General features: G+C 40.4%; 1 protein-coding gene across 1 annotated transcript in view; it reads right to left on the bottom strand.

The window, feature by feature from the left end:
* Positions 1 to 1,517: 1,517 nt before the first annotated feature.
* The window catches only part of LOC133632620 (stromelysin-3-like), a 42,615-nt gene continuing 25,959 nt past the window's right edge, over positions 1,518 to 18,173 (bottom strand). The window contains exons 2-8 of the mRNA XM_062025137.1: positions 11,257 to 11,483; positions 9,758 to 9,901; positions 9,535 to 9,668; positions 9,122 to 9,459; positions 8,845 to 9,049; positions 8,515 to 8,775; positions 1,518 to 5,353 (exon numbers count right to left, since the gene is read on the bottom strand). Of these exons, the coding sequence (XP_061881121.1) occupies positions 5,235 to 5,353; positions 8,515 to 8,775; positions 8,845 to 9,049; positions 9,122 to 9,459; positions 9,535 to 9,668; positions 9,758 to 9,901; positions 11,257 to 11,420 (1,365 nt within the window). The 5' untranslated portion in view covers positions 11,421 to 11,483 and the 3' untranslated portion in view covers positions 1,518 to 5,234. The remainder of the gene's footprint in view (positions 5,354 to 8,514; positions 8,776 to 8,844; positions 9,050 to 9,121; positions 9,460 to 9,534; positions 9,669 to 9,757; positions 9,902 to 11,256; positions 11,484 to 18,173) is intronic.

The raw sequence follows: 18,173 nt of genomic DNA, 5'->3' as shown, positions 1-18,173 counted from the left end.
GCAAAGAAGGTAAATAAAAGGTAAAAAAGGCATATAGAAGATAAAACACAGTCAAAGAAGGTAAATTAAAGGTAAAAAAGGAATATAGAAGGTAAAAGATGGTCAAAGAAGGTAAAAAAAATTAATTTAGAGGGTAAAACATTGTAAAAGATAGTCAAAGTAGATAAATAAAAGTTTAAAAAAAAGGAATATAGGAGGTAAAAGATGGTCAAAGAAGGTAAACAAAAGCTAAAAAAGAATATAGAAAGTAAAAGATGGTCAAAGAAGGTAAATAAAAGGTAAAAAAGGAATATAGAAGGTAAAACAGGGTGAAAAAAGGTAAGTAAAAGGTCAAAAGGAATATAGAAGGTAAAAGATGGTCAAAGAAGGTAAAAAAAAAGGAATATAGAAGGTAAAACACGGTCAAAGAAGGTAAATAAAAGGTAACAAGGCATATAGAAGGTAAAACACGGTAAAATAAGGTAAAAAAGGTATATAGAATGTAAAAGATGGTCAAAGAAGGTAAATAAAAGGTTAAAAAAAGAATATAGAAGGTAAAACACGGTCAAAGAAGGTAATGAAAAGGTAAAAAAGGAATATAGAAGGTAAAACACGGTCAAAGAAGGTAAATAAAAGGTAAAAAAAGGCATATAGAGGGTAAAACACTGTAAAATAATGTAAATTAGAGGTAAAAAAGTAATAGAGAAGTTAAAACACGGTCAAAGAAGGTAAATAAAAGGTAAAAAAGAATATAGAAGGTAAAAAACGGTCAAAGAAGGTAAATAAAAGGTAAAAAGGAATATAGAAGGTCAAACACGGTCAAAGAAGGTAAATAAAAGGTAAACAAGGAATATAGACGGTCAAAGAAGGTAAATAAAAGGTAAAAAAGGAATATAGAGGGTAAAACACGGTAAAATAATGTAAATAAGAGGTAAAAAAGGAATATAAAAGGTAAAACACGGTCAAAGAAGGTAAATAAAAAGGTAAAAAAGGAATATGTGAGGTAAAATATGTTTAAAGAAGGTAAAGAAAAGGTAACAAAAAAGGAATAAAGAAGGTAAACCTTGGTCAAAGAAGGTAAATAAAAGCTAAAAAAAAGGCCTATAGAAGATAAAACACAGTCAAAGAAGGTAAACAAAAAGTAAAAAAGGAATATGGAAGGTAAAACACGGTCAAAAAAGGTAAATAAAAGGTAAAAAAGGAATATAAAAGGTAAAACACGGTAGAAGAAGGTAAATAAGAGGTAAAAAAAGGAATATAGAAGGTAAAACACGGTCAAAGAAGGTAAATAAAAGGTAAAAGGAATACAGAAGGTATATAAAAGATAGAAAGTAAATCTATACATCCATCTACCTTCAACCGCTTATCCATAGAAAGTAAATAAGAGGTAAAAAAAAAAAAAGGAATATAAAAGGTAAAATACAGTAAAAAAGATGGTCAAAGAAGGTGAATAAAAGGGAATGAAAGTTATTGCAAGTAGTAAAATCTTTGTTTTATTTTTCCTCAAAATAAAGCCATAAAGAGTGTTTGATCCCATTTTTACTCCTTGAATGGAACAAAGTCATCCACACATTACTAAAATAATCCATGGTCTTATTTTCTATGACTGCGTCCTCTATGTTGTGTTAAAGGAGTTATTTCATGTCTCCAGGGCTCCAATAACAATAACAAGTTATTCACAATATTTTTTATGCAGATGAACTCTCTACAGTTTCAGACAGTCCCATGATAAAGTGTTGATGAGTGAGTATGATATATAACAAAGGCAGTGCTCCGCCATGAAAATGATGCCAATCACATCTAAAGTCACGGCTGATGCTGCTGCTCCTTCACAATAAAAGCCTGGTCAGCTCGCCACACCGTGTCGTTACGTTGAAATGTTAGCAAGGGAGCAGCTCCTCTTCTTACTGTGTGTGGAAAACAACACCTTTAGTCTGTTCCAAGGTCAAACTGTGGTTTAAGTCACACTTAGTGTCCTACAAGTGTAAAAAGAAGTGAGGCAGTGTTACCAGTATAGGATGCAGTATAGGATGCATACATTTCAATGAGATCAAAATTTATTGTGAACAAAGAGTTGGTTACATTGGAGTAAAAAAAGAAGCATGTATGTACAAGTGTATAAATATGTTAATAATTCATATTATTGAAGTGGTTAAAGCTGCTTTGTCACGGCTAGCATATGTTAGCAATATGTTAGCATATGTTAGCAATAGTGCTTCACTTCTTTGGGAGTTTTGCCCACAATCTTCATGCGAGGCAGGAACACGTCTCTTTCACTTTTATGTGCTTTGGAGTAGTAAAAAACAGCTAGTAAGAGGTGGCTAACAATTGAAGTAAGTAGTTTCACCCTGAAAACATCCAACAACGCCCCATTTCCATGTAGCAACAAAAAAATAACCTTAATTTAATTTCAATTTAATTTTTTAAGTGAAAAAGTGAAAGATGTGTAATTCAATTGAATTTATTTAATTTTAATTTTTTTAAAAGTAATTCTAAGTACAAAAAATAGCATTTTATAGGATTTTTTTTTACTCTTTAGACTGCACAATAAAGTCAAAGACGTGTAATTTAATTTATTTTAATTACAATGTTTAAAGTAATTTTGGTTTTAAAAAAAGAAGCAGTTATTTACGGTTAAGAATGCACAGTAAAAACAAAAATGTGTAATTGAATTTGATTTACATTTTTTAAGTGATTTTAAGTCAAACATTCTTGCAGTTTTTAACTATTCAGCATGCAGAATAAAGTGAAAGGTGTAATTTGATTTATTTTAATTTGATTTAAAATTTAAAATTTAAAAGTAATTTTCAGTTTAAAAAATAGCAGTATTTACTATTCAAAATGTACGGTACAGTAAAAGATGTGTAATTTAATTTTTTTAGGTTAAAAAAAACACAATTGTTTTTTATTATTTAGAATACACAATAAAGTGAAAGATGTGTAATTTAATTTAAATTTTTAAAGTAATTTTAAGTAAAACAAAAAAAGCAGTTTTTTACTGTTTAGAATGCACATTAAGTGAAAGATGTGTAATTTAATTTTAATTTACATTTTTAGATAGTTTGAAGTAAAAAAAAAAGCAATTTTTAAAGTATTTTTTAAGTAAAACATTTGCAGTTTTTTACTATTTAGAATGCACAATAAAGTGAAAGATGTGTAATTTAATTTCAATTTTTAATGTACTTTCAAGTAAAAAAAACAGTATTTACTCTTTAGAATGCACAATAAAGTGAAAGACGTGTACGTAATTTAATTGTCATTTTTGAAGTAATTTTAAGTTTTAAAAAAAGCATTTTTTTTACTATTTAGAATGCACATTAAAGTGAAAGACGGGTAATTTAATTAAAATGAATTTTTTTTAAGGTAGTTTTAAGTAAAAAAAATGCAATTTTAAAATGTTTTACTTTTTTTTTTAAGTAAAACGTTTGCAGTTTTTTACTATTTAGAATACACAACAAAGTGAAAGATGTGTAATTTAATTTATTTTAAATTGAAGTTGATTGTACAAAGTAATTTTTGGTGAAAAAAAAATTGCAGTTTTTTACTATTTAAAATGCACAATAAAGTGAAAGATGTGTAATTTAATTAAATTTTTTAAGTAAAAAACTACCAGTTTTGACAGGAAAAAAACTAGCAGATTTTTACTATTTGGAATGCACAATACAGTGAAAGACGTGAAATTTAATTTATTTGAATTACAATTTTTAAAGTAATTTTAGGTAAAAAATAAATAGCAGTTCTTAATGATTTAGAATGCACAGTAAAATGAAAAATGTGTAATTTAATTTAATTACAATTTTTAAATTAATTTTAAGTTTTAAAAAAAATCAGTTTTTTTACTATTCAGAATGCACAATAAAGTGAAAGAGGTGTAATTTAATTGATTTTAATTTAATTAAAATTTAAAGTAATTTTGAGTAAAAAAATAGCAGTTTTTTACTATTCAGAATGCACGGTACAGTAAAAGTTGTGTAATTAAATTTTGATAGGTAAAAAAACCCCTGTTTTTTACTATTTAGAATGCACATTAAAAGGGAAATATGTGTAATTTAATTTAAATGTAAATTTTAAAAGTAATTTTAAGGTTAAAAAAAAAAGAAGCTGTTTTTTACTATTTAGAATGCACATTAAAGTGAAAGATGTGTAATTTAATTACATTTTTAAAGTTAAAAAAAATAGCAGTTTTGACAGGAAAAAAATAGCAGATGTTTACTTTCTGGAATGCACAACATAGAGAAAGACGTGTAATTGAATAGAATTTTTTATTTTTCTAAGTAATTTTAAGTTTTAAAAAATTGAATTTTTTTACAATTTCAAATGCACAATAAAGTGAAAGACGTGTAATTAAATTTTAATTTTTAAAAGTAGTTTTAAGTTTTAAAAAATTAGCAGTTTTTTACTATTTAGAATGCACAATAAAGTGAAAGACGTGTAATTTAATCTAATTTAAATGAAACAAATTGAAGTAGTTTTAAGTAAAAAAAAAAAAGCAGCTTTTTACTATTCACAATGCACAATAAGTGAAAGACGTGTAATTTAATCTAATTTAAATTTAAAAAATTTAAGTAGTTTTAAGTAAAAAATTTGCAGTTTTTTTTTACTATTTAGAATGCACAATAAAGTGAAAGACATATAATTTAATGTAATTAAAATGTAAAAAATGTAAGTAGTTTTAAGTAAAAAATTTGCAGTTTTTTACTATTTAGAATGCACAATAAAGTGAAAGACGTGTTCTTGCCTCATCAGGATTGTAGACGATGTTTAAAATCTGAAAAAAGTGCAGTTTTCCTTTAATAGAGCAACATAACATTATTATTATACTGCACGTGTATAAGTGGGCGGAGCTTAAGTGATCAAACCAGGAAGAGGGCGGGACATTCAAACGGGCCAGCTAGCCGTGAAGCGCCGCAGCTTTAGCAACTTCAAAGAGTAACGTGATGGCAAAAGGAGAGTCGTCAGTGACCCGCACTAACGAGCCGGAGTGGCAGCACCTGGTCTTGATGAAGGAGGTCCCTGAAGGCATCACGCTGATCCACCTTGACCTGTAAGTGGCGCCAGGAAGCGTCTTCACAGCATTGACGCGCCGAGTGACGTCGGCCGACTGAAGCACCTGAGGATGGACGGGCTTGTCCGGCCAGTCCTGGACTAAGTCCGTGCTGGTTTTCCCGACAAACAACAACATTTGAGTACCAAGGTTTTCCAACACACGGAGGAGGTCAAGTTCACGCGTCCTGGTCCGCTTCCGCTCAGCACCATCACATGTTTCGACATCCGAAAAAGTCCACGCCCACGTAGCGAGGGTAGCCCTCCAGGGAGTTCATGGCCACCGGGTCGAACTTCCAGTACTGGCGTCCTCGGATGAAGTGGGCGTAGCCTGGGAAACACAACAGGAAGCTTCGTGAAAGAGTGCCCAAACCCGTCTGAGGAACTTCACTCTCCCTGACCCGAACCTGATTTACTACCTACGCGGCCCAAAAAGGACCCATTTAAGTCCGGGAAAGGTCCCAAAAGAAGCCAAATGTTCCGACCCTGCCCCCGCCACCAGACACTTAGGGTTCATCTTGAATTTTTTGGATTAAGTCCATTCTGGGGTACTTTGGGACCATGGGACTATTTGGGGTCTTCTGGGACCTTTAGAGGAAGAGTTTTTTTTGAGGGGATACTTTAGGTCAAACTTCCAGTACTGGCGTCCTCGGATGAAGTGGGCGTAGCCTGGGAAACACCACAGGAAGCTTTGTGAAAGAGTGCCCCAACCCGTCTGAGGAACTTTACTTTCCCTGACTCTAACCTAATTTTCTACCTATGCGGCCCAAAAAGAACCCATTTAAGTCCGGGAAAGGTCCCAGAAGAAGCCAAGTGCTCCGAAACGCGCCAAAAACAATTCCCACCCTGACCCCGTCATCAAGACACTTTGGGTTCATCTTGAATTTTTTTGGGTTAAGTCCATTCTGGGGTACTTTGGGACCATGGGACTATTTGGGGTCTTCTGGGACCTTTAGAGGAAAATTTTTTTTTGAGGGGGTACTTTAAGTCAAACTTCCAGTACTGGCGTCCTCGGATGAAGTGGGCGTAGCCTGGGAAACACCACAGGAAGCTTTGTGAAAGAGTGCCCCAACCCGTCTGAGGAACTTCACTCTCCCTGACCCGAACCTGATTTACTACCTACGCGGCCCAAAAAGAACCCATTTAAGTCCGGGAAAGGTCCCAGAAGAAGCCAAATGCTCCGACCCTGGCCCGCCACCAGACACTTTGGGTTCATCTTGAATTGTTTGGGTTAAGTCCATTCTGGGGTACTTTGGGACCATGGAACTATTTGGGGTCTTCTGGGACCTTTAGAGGAAGAGGTTTTTTTTGAGGGGATACTTTAGGTCAAACTTCCAGTACTGGTGTCCTCGGATGAAGTGGGCGTAGCCTGGGAAACACCACAGGAAGCTTCGTAAAAGAGTGCCCCAACCCGTCTGAGGAACTTCACTTTCCCTGACTCTAACCTGATTTTCTACCTACGTGGCCCAAAAATAACCCATTTAAGTCCGGGAAAGGTCCCAGAAGAAGCCAAGTGCTCTGAAATGCGCCAAAAACAATTCCCACCCTGCGCCGTCATCAGACACTTTGGGTTCATCTTGAACTTTTTGGGGTAAGTACATTTGGGGTACTTTGGGACCATGGAACTATTTGGGGTCTTCTGGGACCTTTAGAGGAAAATAATTTTTTGAGGGGGTACTTTAAGTAAAACTTCCAGTACTGGCGTCCTCGGATAAATTGGGCGTAGCCTGGGAAAAACCACAGGAAGCTTTGTGAAAGAGTTCCCCAACCCGTCTGAGGAACTTCACTTTCCCTGACTCTAACCTGATTTTCTACCTACGCGGCCCAAAAAGAACCCATTTAAGTCCGGGAGGGGTCTGGGAAAGGTCCCAGAAGAAGCCAAGTGCTCCGACCCTAGCCCCGCCACCAGACACTTTGGGTTCATCTTGAACTTTTTGGGGTAAGGCCATTTGGGGTACTTTGGGACCATGGAACTATTTGGGGTCTTCTGGAACCTCGAGAGGAAGATGTTTTTTTGAGGGGGTACTTTGGGACCTTTAGGTCTGTTAGTCCTTTCCCAACTCCATTGACTTTTTCCAGTAAAAATTCTAGTGCCTTAGGGGACACTTCTGGTAAAAAAGAGAATCTGACAAACTTGTCTTTCCTACCTCCTTCTCCTACCGCTTGCCATTCTCAGGGTCACAGGGGGACTGGAGCCTATCCCAGCTGCACTCAGGCAGAAGGCAGCATTTTAGAAAACTGATATTTGATGGCAGTAAAACTTTTGAGGTGCAATACTGTAGCAAACCCTAAAGTTCCAAAAAGGACCATCTTCCTCCAGAGGTCTTGGAGGACTCCAAAACAGTCTCAGTGCTCAAAAAGTCCCAACATGTATCCAAAGAGTGGTGCCCTTTTCACTACATTTTGGACCTTTTACCAGTGGGACCTTCCTGGACCCCTACAAGATCCAAATGAGTTCCATTTGGACCCTGTAGAATTAGGTCAAGGTAAGGGAAAGTTGAGTTTCTTAAATGGGTTGGGGCACTTACAAAATGGGGCTGGGACTTTTAGGGGCACTTTTTATCCAAGATAGTCTAAGGACTCAAGAAAGGACCATCCATTTTCTACCGCTTGTCCCTCTTGAGGTCACAGGGGGATTAGAGCCTATCCCAGCTGCACTCAGGCGGAAGGCGGCAATTTTGAAAACTGATATTTGATGGCGGTAAAACTTTTGAGGTGCAATACTGTAGCAAACCCTAAAGTTCCAAAAAGGACCATCTTTTTACCAGTGGGACCTTCCTGGACCCCTATAGGATCCAAATTAGTTCCATTTGGACCCTGTAGAATCAGGTCAAGGTAAGCGAAACTTGAGTTTCTTAAATGGGTTGGGGAACTTATAAAATGGGGATGGGACATTTACTGGCACTTTTTTCCAAGATAGTCTAAGGACTCAAGAAAGGACCATCCATTTTCTACTGCGTGTCCCTCTCTAGGTCATGGGGGGATTAGAGCCTATCCCCCAAAACAGTGTCAGTGCTCAAAAAGTCCCAAAATTTACCCAAAGAGTCCGGGGGTGGAGCCCTTTTGGATGAATTTTGGACCTTTTACCATTGGGACCTTCCTGGACCCCTACCAGTGTCTAAATGAGTTATTTTGGACCTCTTAGAATCAGGTTAAGGTAAGGGAAAGTTACATTTCTTAATTGAGTTGGGGCACTTATAAAATTGGGATGGGACATTTAGGGGCACTTTTTTACCAAAGTATCTACTTTTATCCAATATAGTCTATAGACTGCGGAAAGGACCAACGTACCCAAATGTCCCAAAGTACCCCAAAAAAGGAGAATCTTTCCCTAAAGTTCCCCAAGCACCACAAATAGTCCCAAAGTACTGCAAAACGGATTTACCCCTGAAAGTCCCAGTGCAATAGCTCGCTAGCACGCTACCTCTGCTATCAGTGGCTACACTGCTAGCAGCCACTAGGGGGTGCACTAGCATCTGAGGATGGCAGTACCGTAAGCATCCCTGAAGGTGGCGTCCACGTCAGCGGGTATGCCGCTCCAGTCGCGCATGCTGCGTGGGTACGTCGAGTCCAAGTGGTTCTGGCGAGGACTGAAGCGCCAGTAGCTTCCCGAGCGGAACAAGTAGGTGTTGTAATTGGAGTCGTGACCCCAACGCAGCGCCGCCTGGATGCCTGGCACTGACAGACCCAGCCTCCTGATGGACTCGGGCCCACGAACCTGCATCTCCGCATCGAACACCCAGTAGCTCTCACCTGAAGAGACGCAACAAAAGGCAATTTTGTTTGGATCAAACGGATCGGCACATGGCATCCAGGGCTCACCTTGAAAGAACCAAATATTTCCCGCCTTGTCTTCAAAAGCGGCGTCGATATTGTCCGGAATTCCCCTCCAGTGGCGAGACGCCAACGCGGGATAACCGTTTTCCAGACGTCCGTCCCTGATTCGCCACACGTAGCCCGACTTGAAGAAGAAGAGCTCGCCACGAATCATGGAGGCGGCGTCAAAGTCCGTCTGGCAGACGTCGGGCTGGCAAGAAGACCAGAGGTCACAAGCTCATGAAGAGGACAACAAGAAAGTGCGAGGTCGCCTTCTGCTCACATGAGAGACGATCTCGTTGGTCTCGTGGTCAGACGGCGGCGGCTGAGGCGGCCGAGACGGAGGTGGAGGTGGCCGAGACGGAGGTGGAGGTGGCCGAGACGGAGGTGGAGGCGGTGGAGGTGGCGGTGGAGGCGGCGGTGGCGGTGGTGGAGGCGGTGGCGGCAGGACTCTAGGAAGAGTGCCATAGAGGTACTGGATGCCTCGCTTGTCGTCGTCACTCAGCATGAGCGGGTAGGAGAAGGAGTAGTAGGCGGACATGATGGCGCCCGGCTCCTCGGAGTGCAGCAATCCCAACACGTGTCCAAACTCGTGAGCCGCCACCTGGAGGAGATCCGTGCCTGCGACACGAAAAGGGGGACACCTCACAAAGAGCTCGCCAGTCAAAGTCCCGCTTTGTTTGGACTCGGCCTCACCCATGTGGTTGCCGAGCGTCCACGACTCGTCGTAGTCGAAATGCATGTCGCCTTCGCGGTGCGTTTTGGGGAAGAAGGCGTGAGCCAGTATTCCACCCGGGCCGTCGAAGGGGAGGCTGTCTCCGTGCCAGTACCTGCAGGTGCACAAAACAATGGAAACTACACCTGCGTGGAAGACCACCTCCTTGTGTCCTCGCAGGCACATCGAGCGGTGAAGTCCCACCTGGTGAAGTCGATACGGATGTCGGCCTTCCCGCTGCGGATCTCTGTGAAGGTGAGCGGCGTCACGTCGCTCCAGATCTTCAGAGCTTCCCGGAACACTCGACGGACCTTCTCCTCGCCCATTTGCCATGGGAAACGCACAATCCTGGGCGGCCGACAAATTGAACGTGTCGCGTTAGCTCGTGTCACGTTAGCTTGTATCACATTAGCTTAAATCACATTAGCCCGCGTCACGGCACGTTAGCCCGCGCCACATTTGCGTGAGTTGCATTAGCTTGGACCACCTTTGCTGAAATTACGTAAGCTTTCGTCATTTTAGCTTGTGTGATGTTAGCTTGAGTCGCTTTAGCTTGTCTCACGTTAGCTCAAGTCACGTTAGCCAAATGAAGTCATGATAGCTCACGCTTTTGTCCCGTTGGTTTGAGTTACGTTGGTTCAGATCACTTTAGCTTGAGTCACGTTAGCCAGCATCACGTTGGCTTCAGTCACGTTAGCTCACGTCACGTTAGTTTGAGTCGTGTTAGCCTGTCTCACGTTAGCTCGCATCACATTGGTACGGATCACTTTAGCTTGCGCTACATTAGCTTGTGTGACGTTAGCATGAGTCATGTCAGTTTACGTAATGTTAGCTTTTGTCATGTTATTTTGAGTTGCGTTAGCTAGCGTCACGTTAGCTGGAGTTACTTAAGCTCGCGTCACATTGGTACGGATCACTTTAGCTTGCGCTACATTAGCTTGTGTGACGTTAGCATGAGTCATGTCAGCTTACGTAATGTTAGCTTGTGTCATGTTATTTTGAGTTGCGTTAGCTAGCGTCACGTTAGCTGGAGTTACTTAAGCTCGCGTCACATTAGCTTGTGTCCCGTTAGTTTGAGTCATGATTCACTCAGATGTCTTTAATTAGAAATATTTTGAATACTGCTGGAAATAAAATGGGGGTAAAAACGTCAAAAAAGTCAACTTTTCACATTAAAAGAGTATTTTTATGAGGATAAAGTTTTTCAAGTCGGTGGATTCTTTTCGATGTTGACAGGAAATGTGAAATCACATGCGCTAAAGTTCTTGAGCATGTGGCCAGGTGTGCACGTTTGCACACACTCAGTTGCTCACCAGGAAGAAAAAGCGAGTAAAAAACAGGAAATAGTTTCCTAATCCAAAGTCTTACATCATTCGATACGTTTACGACTTTGGCTTTCTTTCAAGCGCCCTTGCTCTGTTTTAGACTCAGACTCTGACATCAATCCAATTCTAAAAACTGATCAGGACTTCCTGGCTTGTGGCAGAACTTGCTGAGCGTTGCAGCCGGAAACCCCCACCCCACTCTTAGCACTTCAGCACCTGTCTTTTTTGGAGAAAGGGGGACGCCGCCGGTCTTGCTGGACCTCATCAGTTAATCAAAACCTGAATCAGTCTGTGAGCGTCCCTCTGCCTCCATAGGACCTTGTTTCTGAAGCAGGGTCCCTTTGATTACGGGACGTAAACAGGAAGTCGGGCAAGTACCTGTAGGTGAGGTCCGTCTTGTCCAGCCGTCCTCCGTAGAGGACAAAGCGCCTCTGGCGGTGTTGACCCGGGTAAAGGATCTCCCTGTGGTTTGGATAGTCTGGAACGCCGCAGCGAGGTCGTCTCCACAAGTTGGACGTGTTGTTGGACGCGTCCTTCACCATCTTGTCACGAAGGTGGGGAAGTTTGGATCTCTTCTTAGGGTCAGGAAACTTGTCGGCATGGACCTGCTGGGAGTGAAGGAAAGACGTTCTTTGTACTCCTTAGGGCACTTGTAAAATAGGACTAGGACTTTTAGGGGCAAATGGATTGTGGCCTATTTACTTTCACTGGAAAAGTCCATAGACTCAAGACCATCTTTCCCTAAAGTCCTTAAGTACCCCAAATTGTCCCAAGGTACCAAAATTCCCCAAAAAGGACTTACCCCTGAAAGTCCTTGTGCTCCAAAAGGTCAGAAATATAAAGAGTCAAGGGCCAGGGCCTTTTTGGGCAACCCCATTTTTGTATAATTGAGACCACTTGGGTTCTTTTACCCTTCCAGGACCTAAATGGGTGTATTATGAACCTCGTAGCTACTGGATTATGGTTAGGGTAAGGAAAAGTTTCTTGTACAGTTTGGGGCACTTATAAACTGGGGCTTGGACTTTTAGGAGCACTTTTATTACCAGATTATTACTACTTGTATCCAAGATGGTTCATGGACTCTGAATAGGACTGACCTACCCAAAGCTCCCAAAGTAATCCAAAATAAACCGTGATCCCCTAAAGTTCCTAAAACATCCCAAGGTCCCAAAAGTACCCTAAAATGGATTTAGCCCTAAAAGTCTGAAATGTAGCCACAGAGTCCAGGACCAGGGCCCTTATGACTGCGTTTCAGACCTTTTGGGCAACCCCATTTGTCATTGGGACCACTTAGGTCCTTTTGTGACCTTTCTGGACCCCTGTAGGACCTAAATAAGTGTCATTTGGACCTCGTAGATACTGGATTAGGTTTAAGGTAAGGAAAAGTCTTACGGACGGTTTGGACTTTTATTTTTTTTACCAGAAGTGGCCCCAAAGGGATTGGGGCCCATCTACTTATATCCAAGGCAGTTCATGTACACCAAAAACATACCTAAAGGTCCCAAAGTAATCCAAAATGGACCATGTTTCCCTAAAGTTCTCAAAATACCCTAAAAGTACCTCAAAAAGGACCCCTAAAAGCCTGAAATGGATCGAAAGAGTCCTGAGCCAGTGCCCTTTTGGGGTCATTTTGGACTAGTCCAACACATTTTTTATTGGTACCATTTGTGTTCTTTTGTGACCTGCCTGGGTCCCCCCAGGGCCTTTTTGAGACTTTTTCAGACCTTTAAGCCAACCCCATCTATCGTTGGGGTCACTTGAGTTCTTTTAACCCCTCCAGCACCTAAATGGGTGTAACATGGACCTTGTAGATACTGGATTAGGGTTAGGTCAAAGGAAAGTTTCTCGGTCAATTTGGGACACTTAAAAACTGGGGTTTAGACTTTTAGGGGCACTTTTTTGTTTTTACCAGAAGTGGCCCCAATTCCCATCTACTTGTATCAAAGATGGTTCATAGATTCCAAAAACGACGAACATACCCAAAGTAACCCAAAATGGACTTTCTTCCCTTTAAGTTTCCAAAAGACCCTAAAACGTCACAAGGCCCTAAAGTACCCTGAAATGGACTTACCCCTAAAAGTCATAGGGCCAAAGAGGCCGGGCTATTTTGAGTGCATTTCAGAGCTATTGGGCACCCCGAAATATTATTGGGACCACTTGGGTTCTTTCAACCACTCCAAGACCCAAATAGGGGGAAATTGGACCTTGTAGATACTGGATTAGGGTTAGAGTAAGGGAAAGTCACACGAACGGTTTGGGGCACACAAAATGGGGCTTGGACTTTTTAGGGGCACTTTTACTAGAAGTGGCCCCAAAGGAATTGAGGCCAATCTTCTTGTATCCAAGATGGTTCATGGACTCCAAAAACAACGAATATACCTAAAGATCCAACAGTTACCCAAAATGGACTGTCTTCTCCTAAAATTCCCAAAAGACCCCAAAATGTCCCAAAGCCCAAAAGTACCCTAAAATGGTCTTACCCCTAAAAGTCTGAAATATACCCAAAGAGTCTGGGACCAGGGCACTTTTGAGTGCATTTCAGACCCTTTGGGAACCCCCATTTATCATTGGGACCACTTGGGTTCTTTTAACCCCTCCAAGACCTAAATAGGTGTAATTTGGACCTCGTAGTCTCACAGGCAGGTTGGGGCACTAATAAAATGAGGGTTGGACTTTTAGGGGCACTTTTTTTTTTTTTACCAGAAGTGGCCCTAATCCCTTAGTATCCAAGATAGTTCATGTACTATGAAAACAACAAACATACCCAAAGGTCCCAAAGTAACCCAAAACTGACCAGTTTCACTTAAAGTTCCAAAAAGATTCCAAAACGTCCCAAGGTCCACAAGTACCCTAAAATGGACTAACCTTAAAAATCCGAAATGTGCCCAAAGAGTCTGGAGCCAGGGCCCGTTAAGGTGCATTCCGAACTGTTTGGGCAACCACATCTATCATTGGGACTTCTTAGGTTCTTTCAACCCCTCCAAGACCTAAATAGGTGTAATTTGGACCTCGTAGATAGTGGATTAGAATTTTAGAGCACTTATAAAATGTAGCTTGGACTTTTAGGGGTAGTTCTAAACCAGAAGTGGCCCTAATCCCTCAGTATCCACGATAGTTCATGTACTCTGAAAACAACAAACACACCCAAAGGTCCCAAAGTAACCCAAAACTGACCATCTTCCCTTAAAAATCCAAAAAGATTTCAAAATGTCCCGAGGTCCACAAGTACCGTAAAATGGACTTACTTTAAAAGTCCGAAGGTGCATTCTGAACTGTTTGGGTTCTTTCAACAGGTGTAATTTGGATCTCGTAGATACTGGATTAGAATTTTAGAGCACCTATAAAATGTAGCTTGGACTTTTAGGGGCAGTTTTTTTTTTACCAGAAGTGGCCCCAATCTCTTAGTATCCAAGATACTTCATGTACTCCGAAAACATCTAACTTACTTAGCTTAGACTTACCCTAAAAGTGCGACATGTACCCAAAGACTCCAAGACCTAAATAGGTGTAATTTGGACCTTGTAGATAGTGGATTAAAATTTTAGACCTTGGACTTTTAGGGGCAGTTTTTTACCAGAAGTGGCCCCAATTCCTTTATCCAACATAGTTCATGTACTCCGAAAACATAGTTACCCTAGACTTACCCTAAAAGTCTGAAATGTACCTAAAGACTCCAAAGCCAGGGCCCTTTTGGGTGCGTTTTGGACTGCTTGGGCAACCACATTAAGCCATTGGGACCATTTGGGTTCTTTTGTGACCTTCCTGGACCCGTGCAGGGTCTAGAATGGTTCAACTGGCACCTTGCTAGATACCTAAAAAACTGAATTAGGGTGTGCACCAACTGTTGGACCATTGAGGCCGTGCGTGAAGGCTAACAGGACCATGGGGGGTGATCGTAAGCCTGCTGCATTAAAAAGCATCACGGTGGACTTAGCACTCAAAGAGGACTAAGAAGGAAAAACCCTTGCTAGAGTTTGGGGGTCTGGTTTCAAACAAATGAGCAGTCGTCACCTGTCAGTCGTGTCCTCACCAACAAAAGACCCTAAAGTGATGTTCTACTGTAATAACAAAGTAGAAAGAAACCCCCCAGGTGTTTTTGTTTTGGGGGGGGGACTGGCGGCGACTAGAGGGGCCCCAAAGATGAAGAATTAAAGTCCACAAATCAAGTCCAGATGGGCGCTCCACTTCTAAAAGTCCCAATTTCCTCCCTGCGATGCGTCAGCTTGTTAGCGTCGACGTTCTGCTCTCAGCACCTGACGCCGCCACAGCCAGCATGGCCGCCGGCCAGTCGCACAAAAGAAAGCACTTCATTAAGACCGCCGACATCTGCAACATCAAGTCCTGCTGCCGTGGACTTGAAGCGGACTTCTGTGGGTCAGCAGACGACCCCAACCAGCGAAACCAGGTCTCAGCTTTCAAGGCCGTAAAACCGCCTCGGTTTGACCTCAAACACCCCGACTGTGCGTCTAATGAACTGTTTGACCCCCTGGCCTCGGAGCTGGGACATTTCACCGCAGATGTCAAAGTTCATCACCAAAAACACATCACTGCTAGCTAATCGCTGGCTTTTTCTTTAGCTAACAACACATGTCGTCCTGAAAGTATCCAGCTTTGAAGAACAACAAAGGCAAGATGGACTGATCGACCCTAGCTAAGAAGCTGTGAAAGACACTAACAACAGTGCTAACCAATAAGCTGGCAAAAACGCTAACAGAGATACTAGATGCTAACAAAAGATGCTAACAAAAGCTAACCAATACCTTAACACAGACGCCAACAAAAGACCTCACAAAGACTATAAGAAACAAGCTGACAAAATAAGCCAACAAAGACGCTAACAAAAACACAATTAAAATAGCTAACAAAATAATTACAAAAGTTGACCAAGACACTAACAAAGAGCTCACAAAGATACCAACAAAAGAGCTACCAAAAACAAACATGCTAACAAAAGAGCTAACCAAGACGCTAAAAAAATAAACTAACAAAGATGCTAGCAAACAGCGAACCGAGACACCGACAAAAAAAGTTACAAAAAAGCGAACAAAAGAACTAACCAAGACATTTGCAAAAAAGAGCTAAGCAAGACATGAACAAAAGAGCTAACAAAGATGCAAAAAAAACTAACAAAAACAAAGACAAGAAAAGGCTAACAAGAAGCTAAAAAGGTAACAAAAGAGCTAAAAAATTTAAAAAAACAAGATACTAGCAAAAGAGCTAACAGAGACGCTAACTAAAGAACTAACAGACACGAACAAAAGAGCTAACAAAGATACCAACAAAAGAGCTACCAAAAACAAACATGCTAACAAAAGAACTAACAAAGACACAAAAAGCTAACAAAGACGCTAAAAAAATAAACTAACAAAGATGCTACCAAACAGCTAACCGAGACACTGACAAAAAATGCGAACAAAAGAACTAACCAAGACACTAGCAAAAGAGCTAAGCAAGATATAAACAAAAGAGCTAACAAAGATGCAAAAAAAGCTAACAAAAACGAAAAATAAAAATAAAAAAAGACAACAAGAAGAAAAAACAACAAGAAAAAAGGTAACAAAAGAGCTAAAAAAGACGCTAACAAAAAAACTAACAAAGTCACGAACAAAAGGGCTAACAAAAACGCTAAAAAAAGGACTAACAAGGAGCTAAAAAGGTAACAAAAGAGCTAAAAAATAAAAAAAAAACAAGATACTAGCAAAAGAGCTAACAAAGACGCTAACAAAAGAACTAACAGACACGAACAAAAGAGCTAACAAAAATGCTAAAAAAAGAAATAACCAAGACACTAGCTAAAGAGCTAACAGAGACGCAAACAAAAAATGGACCAAGACAGTTACTTAAGAGCTAACAAAAACGCTAAAAAGATGCTAACAAAAGAACAAAGACAATATTAAAAAATGTTAACAAAAGAAGTAACAAAGACGCTAACAAAAGACCTAACAAAGACGCTAAAAAAGATGCTAACAAAAGAACAAAGTCACTATTAAAATATGCTAAAAAAAAAAGCTAACAAAAGACCTAATAGAGACGCTAAAAAAATGCTAACAAAAGACCTAATAGAGACGCTAAAAAAAAATTCTAACAAAAGAACTAAAATAGCCATAGTCCTGTGGCTGACTCAGCAGCATTTTCTCCATCTCACTCGCCAGCAGACAATTAGCGTGTCACTTTTTGCCGAGCGAGCAACAAGTCGGCCATGATGCTTTGTTTACCGCGGCACGGGAGAGACACGGCACAGGTAGCGACACGTCCACGCGGCTCTCGGCCAAGACAAGACGCAAGAGCGGCGTCTGACACGAAGTACGTGGGGAAGACAAGTCTGTGCGTGGAATTTTGATGGACAAGTTTCTATACGTCGAAAACTCAGAATCTTCGTGCGTACAAAAATATTCAGACTAATAAAAGCTAGCATACGCACACAAGTTGGAGTAGTAGTGTGCATACCGCCTCATGTCACACCCTCCTATATATATATATATATATATATATATATATATATATATATATATATATATATATATATATATATATATATATATATATATATATATATATATATATATATATATATATATATATATATATATATATATATATATATATGTGTGTGTATATGGTGCTATCACCGTGTAGCTAACAACTATGATATTACAAATAATAAATAACAGATGTTCAGTGTTACATGACACTTCTTAGACAGTCCAGAGACCAGACTGAAGAATTCAGCCATCGATCTCGCTAACTCTCACACGTTAAGCTAGCATGCTAACCCATCCATCCATTTTCTAGCGCTTGTCCCTCATGCTAAAATTTAAGCTAATTCCCACTAAAATCATAATTTATGATATCACGCACGTTTTCCTTCATGTACGACTTCACCTCTGAGAGGAAGAAGTTGCTCATACAGACATCCGTCAAGTCCCTGGTGATCTAGTGGTTAGCATTCGGCGCTCTCACCGCCGTGGCCCGGGTTCGATTCCCATTAAGGGAAAATAGCATTGTGGCGACAGAGAGTACCTACAGGGGAATTAGCTCAAATGGTAGAGTGCTCGCTTAGCATGTGAGAGGTAGCGGGATCGATGCCCGCATTCTCCAGTGGAACTTTTTCGACGGGGGATAAAAAAGGAGATTAGGAAGCTCGTTGTACATATATAAAAATACAACATACACACAAATATATATTTGCAACTGTGTTCTTTCAGAGGTGGAGTCATACATGGTGAAAATATGTGCGTAACTTTCATCATTGATGACTTTAGCAACAATTAGCTTAAATGGTAGCACGCTAGTTA

The sequence above is a fragment of the Entelurus aequoreus genome, linkage group LG17 (assembly GCF_033978785.1).
Source record: "Entelurus aequoreus isolate RoL-2023_Sb linkage group LG17, RoL_Eaeq_v1.1, whole genome shotgun sequence".
NCBI lineage: Eukaryota > Metazoa > Chordata > Actinopteri > Syngnathiformes > Syngnathidae > Entelurus > Entelurus aequoreus.
Note: the sequence above shows the minus strand (reverse complement) of the source record. Positions and strands in the feature narration are given on the sequence as shown.